Source organism: Caretta caretta, chromosome 4, assembly GCF_965140235.1.
Source record: "Caretta caretta isolate rCarCar2 chromosome 4, rCarCar1.hap1, whole genome shotgun sequence".
NCBI lineage: Eukaryota > Metazoa > Chordata > Testudines > Cheloniidae > Caretta > Caretta caretta.
Genome location: NC_134209.1, coordinates 91,431,891 through 91,443,048, shown reverse-complemented (window position 1 = coordinate 91,443,048; position 11,158 = coordinate 91,431,891). Strand labels below are relative to the sequence as shown.

Here is an 11,158-nt window from a genome sequence, read left to right as displayed (position 1 = left end):
GGTGTGTAGAGAAAGAAACATCTTCACTTGCCCTATTGTGCTACAGTATTGCCAACCCTAATTGTTTGTGAGTCAAGTCCCAGAAAATCATGAAACTATGGACAAAAAGCATGAGATTTACAAAATAATAGCTCTTGGGTTCTTTTCATTTTCCCTCCCGGCTGAGGCTGGAGCCTTTTAGGTTCCCAGTCAAGCTTTTCTCTGTGCCATGGGAGCTGGCAGCTTGCTGGCTTTTAAGGAAAGCTGTGACCTGATTGCAGCAGTTAGGGCTCTCAGAAAAGCCCCCACTGTGGAGTGAGCTGGTAATAGTGGGGTCGTGCTAAGTGGGTGAGGTTTGGGTGTGCGGGGGAGGGGGAACTGCCAGGGGCTGGAGAGGGGGCACAGTTCGCAGGGCAGGGGATGTACTTTGCACCAAAGGGGCTCAGTGCAATGCAGTTGGACTGTTCTCTGTGCATTCCCAGACTGCCCATCCCCACAGCACCCCCACACCGCGTATCCTCCTGCACCAGCCCCCACTGTGCAGAGCACCATACAGTTACCTTCCTCCGCTCCACAAACGGCCACTAACACAGCACAGACTCGGCTCCTCCCATGCCCCCCATGTGCCGGACGCAGCCAGCGAGCTCCCTCCCTTCGGCCTGCGACTAACCGAAAGCTCCACGGGAGTTTGCGCCACCAGGGGGCGCGAGGCTCCTAGCAGAAAGAGGGGCTCGTGGCGGGGGGGTCTCGTGGCCTCCAGGGGGCGCGCGTGCCTCGGGAGCAGGGAGCAACGGCTGCCTGCCTTGCACCGCCTCCGCTTCCATGAGAACCGTTACCTGGCAACGCGAACTGAGGCGGAACACGTTGGGCAGTCCGGATCAGTGAGAGGCAAAGCGAGTGCGGGCGGGCGCAGGACAAGATGAGACAAGACGGTGATCACAGTGAGTCACACGCGCAGGCCGGGTTGGGGGACTGCTCGGGCGGGCGTAGTTACAGTGTTTGATGATTCCGTTTGCGTTGCAGGGAAGGACTGCGGGGACAGCAGTGGCGGGAGCAGGGGGCAGGGGTCGGACCCCCTGCCGCTCTCCGTCTCCAGGGCCCTGGCCAGCTGCGAGGAGGCAGGACCGGGTAAGAGTCTCCCTCTGCCCAAAATGCAGGGTCCCCATTGGCATCTGCCCCTGGGGGGCACCATGATGTGCAGTGATGTCATTGCATCCTTGCAGTCTGATGGGGTATGATGTCACTGCATCCTCACAGTGTGATTGGTGTGATGTCACTGCATGCTCACAGTGTGATTGGTGTGATGTCACTGCATCCTCGCCGTGTGATGTGATGTCATTGCATCCTCACTGTGTGGTGACATCTCATCACCCTGCTTTAGCACCACAAATATATTCATGACTCCTTGAATGTCCACAGCCAGCTTGAGGCAAATGGGGATCAATCCCTGAACCTGGGGACATGTGGCAGCCTCACCCCAGGTACTAAGGCAGAGGCTGCTCTGAATGAAATGTAATGAACAGCCCCGGGTGCCAGCAAAGCCAGGCCAGTGGCGAAAGGCCAGAAGCAGCTACCGCAGCAGAGGATGTGCAGAGGAATCACGTTATGGGGATGTAGTGATGGAGCACTGGGTCTTTCTGCCAAAATGGGCAGGAATGAAACAATTAATAGTGTTGCCATTTAAATTGTCATCACTGGTCTTCAGAGTTAACCAGTGAGATGAATAGGAGCAGTTCACACCTCTCCCTGCTAGCGTCCCAAGCTGCCTGCATACCCAGGAAGGCTTTGCTGCATATGGGGCACAGTCAGAAAGTTTTCTTCACAACCTAGAATTATTTTTTGTAACAAAAGCTTAAATTCCTCACAAATTGATAGGGGCCCTCTGCTGAAGGACTGGAGGAACTCATGGTCTTTAGATGCAAATGAAAAGCAAGTGATAAGTTAGCTGCCAAGTTCTCAGGAGCATGTTTTGAAGTGACATTCCTCATGAACTAGAGCAATGGTTTTCAACCTTTATTTGCTGACCCCTAAAAAATTTTGAATGGAGGTACAGACGTCTGCAGACCCCCAGGGCTCCATGTACCAGAGGTTGAAAACCACTGGACTAGAATGAAACAGGCAAGGGCCCTAAAGGCACACTCCCCAGATTAAAATGATGGGTTTGGCCCCGCTTCGTTCTTCTGCTGCCTAGTGCTCTCACTTGGCCACATGCAATAGGATGAAGGGTCCACCAGGAGTAAGCTAACACCAATATTGCCAACCCCAAATGTTCAAAAATCATGAGTCAGGCTCACCAAAAATCATGAGTTTATGTAAAAATAATAGATTTGGTGTTCTTTTTATTTGCCTTCTGCTTTTTGAACCTTTAGAATGCACTCGTGTCATATTTTGAAGCTTTCTCCACAGCCACGAAGGCTAGAAACTTACTTTTTCTTTAGGAATAAAGGCTGAAATCATCACATATCCACTTGACTCCAGGAGCCAGGGTTTCAAGGAAAACAATAATTATCATGAGACTTAAGATAAAATCATGAGAGTTGGCAACACTAACAAACATGCTTGTTAGCTTTTCCAAGAGAAAGTTAAGTTAGCATGGTGTGGTCTGGAGAGGATGTCTCACCATTTGAATGGCATGGGTTTGGAAGGGGGAATCATCCTCTGCCCATCCAAAGGCTGGGAATCTTTTTCTTGTGGAAACAGCCAAGCCATCATTAAATCATCAGCTGGCACCAGGCTAGGGAAGGAACAAGATTTCCCCCCTCCTCTCCAGTTTGAGCACCAGTGCAGAGCTGATCTCTCTCTCTCTCTCTTTCATTGCTCTCTTACTAGACATTTAAGATTTCTGCCTGTGAATTATAGATATTATAACTGTAGGGTTTGATGCTTTTATTTTTCAGATAATTATACATCAGGAACAGAAAGTCAAATCCAACCGCAATCAGCACTAAAAGTATGCTAAATTAATCCAAATTATTAGCACAAAACATTTTTGAAGCTTAATAACTAAACTGATTGTTTCAGTACATCCATAACTGTATATAGTGCTAAAGTTTCCAGCAGGAAGACCGATTTGCTGATGTAGTCTGAGGCAATGTAGTTTACCACTAAATATCTTTTCAACTGCAGTTTCTTTTAAATATAAACAAGTGTTGTACCTTTTTTAACATGATTTATTTGACTATGTCCATACAATGTCTCTTACCTCCTTCTTCCCCTTCTTCCACTAGTTGGGAACATGCTTCCTAAGCAAACTGTGAAAATTAGGAACCTTTTTGCCCAATTTATACTCATTCCTCTAGCTCATGTATTCATTGTGTTTGTGAATGCTTGTGATCCAGTTCAGATACATTCACACAGGAATTCTTTTTCCAAATGAATCTGAATAGGAAAAGTGTTGGAAACTCCCAATTCATTTCAGATAAGCCACTAAATAGCCATTGGACAGTAAAAACTTTCTCTAGCTAGTCTGTGAGGGTGGGTCCAAACTGGCAATCTAGAACTGAAAGGGAAAATGCAAGTATAATAAAGAGAATTGTTCTAACTCACCTCAATCTGTACAAACCTCTCAGCTTTCTATTATTCATTTTACAAATTTAGATCCTTCAACAACAGCTGAAATCATTTCAGGCACTTCGGCAACAGACTCTGCTGAATGTTAACATGGTAAGAGCAGAAGTTAAGTATTCCTAAAATAAAAGGAAAAACCCAACAATCTCCTATACTAACTTTTTAGGTACTGACCTGGGTATCTTAACAAAAGTCCCAAACCAAACAACTTTATTTTGCACAAAACTTGATAAAACAGACCAATAGCTCTGTTAATACTGTAGTCTGTGTTAAAAATCAAAGACTATGCTGATTCTCTGAAAATGAATTTCCTAATTCTTATAAAATTAATAAACATGACCACTTAAGCTGTTGGTATTGCCAATAGCTGAAACATATTTTATCCTTAGAAACAGGATCCTGTTTTTATTATACACAATTTAAAAGAACATTACAGTTACTTAGCTTATTAAAGCTATATTTAGCTTACTGTGCATGTTAAATATGTGTTTTATCTGCTACTCAACATACAGTAAAATAATTCATAAGGTAGTTTATTCTATACATTCTATCTAGATTCTTGCACTGCACCATCACAGTGCCAAGGAGGACCTCAAAACAGGCAGTGTTGCAGGGGAAAAGGAGCTGAATTAGAAAAAGAGAGGGGGCCAAAGTCTCTCACAGTGGTTTAAATCTGAAATAACTCCACTGACTTCAAAGGAGTTATTCCTGATCAGTCTAAGGGAGAGCAGAATTTGGCCCCTACTTTTAAAACACCACTTCCCCAAAAATGCTAGACTACCATTTCAGGAACAGTGTTCTGCACTTTTTCAACTCACTTTCTAGTGTAAAAAAATAAGGTCATGATGCTGCAAAGAACTGAGCATATACTTAACTTTATACACTGTCATGGATAGTGAAACTATTAATCCCTGCCATCCATTTGCATATGCCTAGGGAAAAGATGATCTTAGCAATCTAGTCTTGTTTTCATGTGGAGAGAGTAATCCTTTATCAATTGTGTATCTTCCAAAAATGAAATATTTCTACATAGGCAGAAAGATGATAAGTAACAGTCAACATGGATTGTCAAGAACAAATCATGTCAGACCAACCTAATATCCCTCTTTGACAGGGAAACAAGCCTTGTAGGTAGAAGGAAGCAGTAGATGTGATAGATTTTGCCTTTAGTAAGGCTTTTGACGCTGTCTCACATGACATTCTCATAAACAAACTAGAGAAATATTGCCCAGATAAACCAATTATAAGGTGGGTGTGCTGTGCACAACTGTTTGAAAAAGTTTACTCAGAGTAGTTATCAATGTTTTGCAATCAAATTGGAAGGGCATATTGCGTGGGGTTCCACAGGGATCTGTCCTGGTTCTGGTTCTGTTCAATATCTTCATAAATCATTTGGATAATGGCATAGAGAATACATTTATAAAGTTTGTGGGTGATACAAAGCTGGGAAGAGTTGCAAGGATCTCAGAGGACAGGATTAGAATTCAAAATGATCTTAACATAATGGAGAAATGGTCTGAAATAAATAGGATGAAATTCAAGACAAATGTAAAGTACTACACTTAGGAAGGACTAATCAATTGTACAAATACAAAAAGGGGAAATGACTGCCTAGGAAGGCATACTGCAGAAAAGGATTTGGGGGTTATAGTGGATCATGAACTAAATATGAGTCAACAAAGTAATACTGTTGTTTACTTTTTTGCATCGATCTGGGATGTATCAGAAGGAATGTTGTAAGTAAGAAACAAGAAGTAATTCTTCCACTCTACTCAGCACTAATAAGGCCTCAACTGGAGTGTTAGTTACCTAAGAAATTACCTAAGAAATTAAATTAAATTTGCAATCTGAATTCTATAAACTAAACAGTATTTGAATCAAGCAGTGTCAGCCTGACAGATGGTATCATTCCTTAATACACAGCCTGGGACAACCCTTCCTAGTTCAAAGTCTTTGTCCTTCAGATGTGTTTCCAGTGTTGAGTTGTGGTGGAAATGGGGCCAAGTCATGATGTCACATCCCCTCCTTTATAGTTTCTTCCAGCCTGCTGGAGCTATTACATCGGTCAAGCAGTCTCCATTGTATACATTCTCTCTCTGAGAAGTCTTCTGTGATGATTGTTGGGAGCGTGGATTCCCTTTAATCGGACATCAGCGTATCTGGCTACTCCATTATTGTACCTGAAAGGCTGGTCGTCGGTGTTCCCAACGTCACAACATATTTCAGTAACACACATGCAGCAAAACTTCATAACTTCACATACAATGATAGCACATACAATCCAACAGGATATTAATATTCAACAGATCAAGACTTTTAAAATGATACCTCACAAGACATACTTTCTACAAAACATATCATAATTATATGACAGTGGTGAATATGGGGATTCCAGTGCTGCTTTGAAGTACAGAGCGTCACAGCCAGTAAATAGTCTGGGGGCGGAGGCCCTGGGGTGATTTTGGTCAGATCCTGCTGGGCACTTACCCCACAGTGGCGGCTCCTGCAGCTCTTGTGCTGTGGGCCTGCTTGGGCTTGGCTCTCCACTCCAGGGCTGCAGCACCATTCCAGTTTGGCCCCGCCCCTCTGACTGCACCAAATTTGTGTGAGTGGAGCTGTGACCTGGCTTATGGGGTTGCAGTGCCACTCATTCAAATTTGGCCTACCTGGATTCCCGTCATCATGATAGCTGGGCACTGGGACCACAGAGGTTGCAGTGCCTGGACCAGGAAGGCGAGCCCAGCCAGCCACATGGGACAGTAGCCTCAGGAGCTGCCACACAACCCTTTGAAACATTCTGGCAACCCGGTCCTGACCCCCAGGTTGAGAAACCCTGGTTTAGATAATATTTAGTCCTGCCTCCATGCAGGGCATTGGGCAAGATGACCTGTCAATGTCCCTTCCAGTTGTACATTTCTGTGATTATATGATTCTATGCTTTTCTGTAGATGTCGTTGAAATATTAACAGTCTCCATACATCTGTTTCAGGTTCAATCTGAAATCAGTGAGATACTGAATAAAAATATAATTGACATAAAAACTCAACAACGTAGCCAAGACAATCTTCCAATGACCAGCACACCTCCCGAGATGGCTGTGGTATGTTACTTAATCCTTACGTGCAGCTGAGTTGTACAATATAATATTTTGTTGGATTGCTGTTCCTGAGAACTGTATGTTTTCTGTAAAACATTATCAAAGCAAAGGGAAATTCTGGGCACAAAACATGCCCATGGTAATTTCCTTCCTAACATAAATAATGGTCTTATTTATAGTATAAGTTCACCATAATTCTATCTTAAGAGAACACTAATTGAAGTCTAGAAAAACAGTCATGTTGGGGGACCCAATAACAACAAAGTTGTCCCCTAACATGGTTAAAGCACTGTTCCTTTTCTACTGTAAATAAGATTTCAACCAGGGCCTCCAAACTATGCTAAAGCTTTGGATTGTATTAAGGGAACAGCTCCTATTGAATATAGTGAGGGTTTTGTATGTGTGTCTGAGGGCAGAGTTTGTCTCACTCCTGTGAAGTGCTAAGTAAACAACATATTTTTAAACACAGATTTAGCACCAAGTCCTGCTTGCCTTACTTGAGTAGTCCTATTGAATCCAGTGGGACTAGTTGTGTAAGATTTGGCCATTAGCTTGTCTTTCCCCTGCTGCAAATGTTCCTAGAGGACTCAACATGCTGAGTCAGCTCTTTGGGCCTGATCCAGAGTGCAGTGAAGTCAGTAAAAAGACTTATTGACTCCCTGTGCCTTGGAACAGGCCTTTTCTAAAATAGTGTTCCTCTCTATAGCTGATAGGATGCTTTGCTTTCTGGAAAAACGGTTAAGTGCTATATGCAACATTAGTAGGCTTTCGAGAGAAAACAGAAGACTGACAAATGAAATAGGGCCTATTATACAATTTCTTAAGTTTGTTGGAGTATTGTGATCTCTCCTTTCCAATTCTCTTGGAAAGATTAACAGTCTCAATATGTCTTTCCTTATGTTAGACAGAAAGATTGTGCTGGCAGATAAAATCTCTACCAGTTTTGCATGATACTTAGACTTTACAACAAATTTGTCTTGTGCCTCCAGTATTGTGAAAAATTACAGCCATTATAGCATGATTGTTATTGGTTTTTGTAGCCTACAGGGAGTCCAGAAACACCATTGTCTAAGAAGAAATTTCATCTTGATAAGAAACTCTGTACCACTCAATCTGTGGAAGCAAATTCTAATATTATCTTTGGAAATGTGGTCAGTGATGTAAATATTTCACATCAGATTTCATTAAAAGCTGTAGAAACTGGAAAGATTGAAAACTCAGTAGAACCAATTAAAAACAAAACTATGATTGCTCTAAAAAATGATTGTAAATTGAAAGATTATGCCAAATATGAATGTTTTCTACCTTGTACTAATTTGGAGGCTGAAAGTATGGTGTCTCCTAATGAGCAAGTAATTTTGGATGAAGCTCTTATGCCTCTTTTCAAATATAGTGATGAACTTCATTTAACAGACAACTTTAGCTATTCTATCAAGCCATTGAAACAAGAACTTCAAAAGTCTCATGAACAGGAACTAGCACATGCATTTGGACATCAAAATATTTCCTGTAGTAAAAGTAATGTTTTTGATGATATGTCAGAACAAGACCAAGAAAAATCTGCTCTTTTTTTATCTAGAGAGAAATTACATATGGACTTAAAATCAAGGGAAATTTCAGAATCTGAGGAATCGGCAGACTGTTTGCATGTTGCTCTGGTTTCCCTTAAAAGAAATAATCTGAGTCTTGGTCAAGAATTTAATAAAGACTATGAATGTGACAGCTCACAGAATTCTTCTCATATAACTCCATGCAGTACACAAACAGAAACTGAAACCAAGAACAAAAACAAAGAATTCCATAGCACTGACAGTGCTGTTGGCACATTCCAGTTAAATGTCATTTCTAAAACCGTAAAAGATAAATTACTAATGTTCGATCACATAGAGAAACTACAGAAAGAAAAAGAAAAGCAGCTGCACATCATAAACCAAAGGTTACTAAAGCTTGGAAATCAGAACGTCTATGAAATCAGAGCTGATGAGTACACCGCAAAAATGGAAGAGTTACAAAATTCCCTGAAAGATTCTAAACACTTGCAAAAGAAAGTGATGGAACTTGAGAATGAAAATGTAACTCTCAAGTCAAAAATGAAACCTCTTACTGTTATCATAAGGTCTCTAAGAGAGATAAATTCACAGTATGAGAAGCAAATTAAGGATTTAGTTGAAGAAAAGAAAAGCATGCAAGTCAGATTAGTTAAATCAGAAGGAGACAGCAAAGAATGTATTAAAGAAGTGAAAAAATTGTTAAAGAAATGCAAAGAACTTCAAGACCAAAAGAAAACTCTTGAGGGAGAGAGGAGTCAACTCTGTACTGAAAACCAATGTATGATGCAAGCATTAGATAACTTCAAAATTAATAACCAGAAAGCACAAGAAAACATGATTGCTGTTACCAGTGAAAAAGATAGGCTCTTTGCAGAACTAGAATCTTTGCAAAAGGAAAGTTCAGTGTTGCAAGAAGCAAATCAGAAACTAGAGATAAAAACATCCCAGCTTGCAAAAGAAAAGAACTCACTTGAAAAAGAACTTGAAAAAAATCAGATTGAAATACAGCAACTGAAAGAAAAAGAAAATGTAACAAAATCTGAACAGGAGACTCTTCTTCACATAATGCAATCACTTAAAGACAAAAAGCTTGATCTTGAAATGACATTGCAAGAATGTGCTAATGCTAGACAAACGATACAGAAGGCTCTTGAGAAGGTCCAGTCTGATAAAGCTTACACAGAGGAGAAACTCTTGACCGAACTTCAAAATACAAAAGCAGAAAGGGATATTTTGAAGACTAACTTGTTGAATATGAACAGAGAATGGGAGAATTTATCTACAGTGGTGGCAAATATCACAGAGGTCAATCAGGTTCTTAAAAAAGAACTGCAGGAATGTAAACAAGATACTTCCAAATATGAAACTAATATCAGAAGATTGAATGAAGACCGTTTACTAATGGAAAACCATCTGCGGACAATAGAAAATGAAAGGGATGTATTGCAGTTTGAATTTCGCCATCTCCATAAGGATTATGTTAATCTAAGGAACCAAGTTACTGTTCTGGTTAATGAGCAGAGTAAACACAGTTACATTTCAGGCAAGGAAAAATATCACTCCGTGTATTCCACTGAAATTTGTGAAGAAATTTCTGATTACAGGTATACAGCTTTAGAATGCAATCCACAAGGTATGTGCTGTACTTTGCAACATCTTACTGCACAAGTGTTGTTTTAATATTAATTTACCCAGTTTGAGCACCAACTAACTTTTTAGGTAAATTACTTACCAAAACCATTACCAGGCTGTATATTGGTTTGAATACCCTTCTTAGGAAAACTCTAGGTGTTTTGTTTTTTTTAAGCCTGAGGCAGTTTAAGTCTTGGTTGCTTATTAAAATTTCCGAAAAAAGAGATTCTACATAGTACAGACACAATTTTTATTATAATAAAACAAAATCTCAAAGAGAGTCTGATCCAAAGCCTATTGAAGGTATAGGAGTTTTTCCATTTACTTTAATGAGCTCTGGATTGAACCTTGAGAGTGATATGTTGTACTTGGGTTTTTTTAATTGTCCTGAAGTATCTCTTCAAAGGAATTACTCCCACTATTTTAAAGAGAAAACTGTATTTCTTTTCCAGGCAATTCCAGTTAAACTGCAACAGTCTCTTGCTTCAGAGAAATTGTAATAAACATTCTTTCTTTTAAACCAATTAAAAATTCTGCTGTTCAGTTATTTCAGTTTTCAGTTCCTTTTTGTTTGAAGTTTCACAATATGAAATCTCCCGTATGCTTTTTTGAACACTTTACCCTTGGCTGTATTTTATAGATTCATATGAGCAGATCCTCAGCAGACGTAAATTGTCACAGATCCACTGAAATCAATGGAGCTATCAGAATTTACCCCAGTTGAGGATCTGCCCCCCTTGATTTTGTAATCTTTCAGTCTGACAAACTGTCTAACACAGCCCTGAGCATTTCACCCAGTTATTCCTGCATCAAACCCAAGGATCTGAATTTAAATTATATACCCATCTGAACATATTGTTTAGAAAAAAGGAAAGAAGTACTTGTGGCACCTTAGAGACTAACCAATTTATTTGAGCATAAGCTTTTGTGAGCTACAGCTCCGATGCATCCGATGAAGTGAGCTGTAGCTCACGAAAGCTTATGCTCAAATAAATTGGTTAGTCTCTAAGGTGCCACAAGTACTCCTTTTCTTTTTGCAAATACAGACTAACATGGCTGCTACTCTGAAACCCATTGTTTAGAAAGATATCCAGTCTTGCTTTATGGTTAACAATGACCAACTATCATTTTTAAATAGCAATGGCTTTGTTTACACCAGATTCTAATGTTTTTTAAAATGTTTTAGTTAAAGTATGTCTTGACACATTTGCTAGCAAATTTCATTTTCCTGCTGCAGACATATGCCAAGAGAGGGCCATAGATATGTAGGGGGGAAGGGAGGGGGCCTGTGGGATTCCATTACTGTATGGATATTCCTGTTACCGTAGCCCAT

The 11,158-nt window shown here is 40.6% G+C and overlaps 1 protein-coding gene across 1 annotated transcript; it reads left to right on the top strand.

Annotated features, from left to right (window-relative positions):
- Nucleotides 1-706: 706 nt before the first annotated feature.
- CCDC110 (coiled-coil domain containing 110) lies at nucleotides 707-10,372 on the top strand. Its single transcript, XM_048847983.2, has 6 exons — nucleotides 707-920; nucleotides 1,003-1,107; nucleotides 2,877-2,929; nucleotides 3,577-3,642; nucleotides 6,536-6,646; nucleotides 7,684-10,372. Exons 1-6 carry the CDS (start codon nucleotides 899-901, stop codon nucleotides 9,871-9,873), a joined length of 2,547 nt encoding a protein of 848 aa, XP_048703940.1. The 5' UTR covers nucleotides 707-898; the 3' UTR covers nucleotides 9,874-10,372.
- The last annotated feature ends 786 nt before the right edge of the window (nucleotides 10,373-11,158 follow it).

Coding starts and splice junctions, on each gene's coding strand:
- CCDC110 (XM_048847983.2), top strand. CDS start 899: ATGAGACAAGACGGTGATCACA. Junction 1,108..2,876: donor CTGCGAGGAGGCAGGACCGG/GTAAGAGTCTCC, acceptor TTTATTTTTCAG/ATAATTATACATCAGGAACA. Junction 2,930..3,576: donor AACCGCAATCAGCACTAAAA/GTATGCTAAATT, acceptor TTACAAATTTAG/ATCCTTCAACAACAGCTGAA.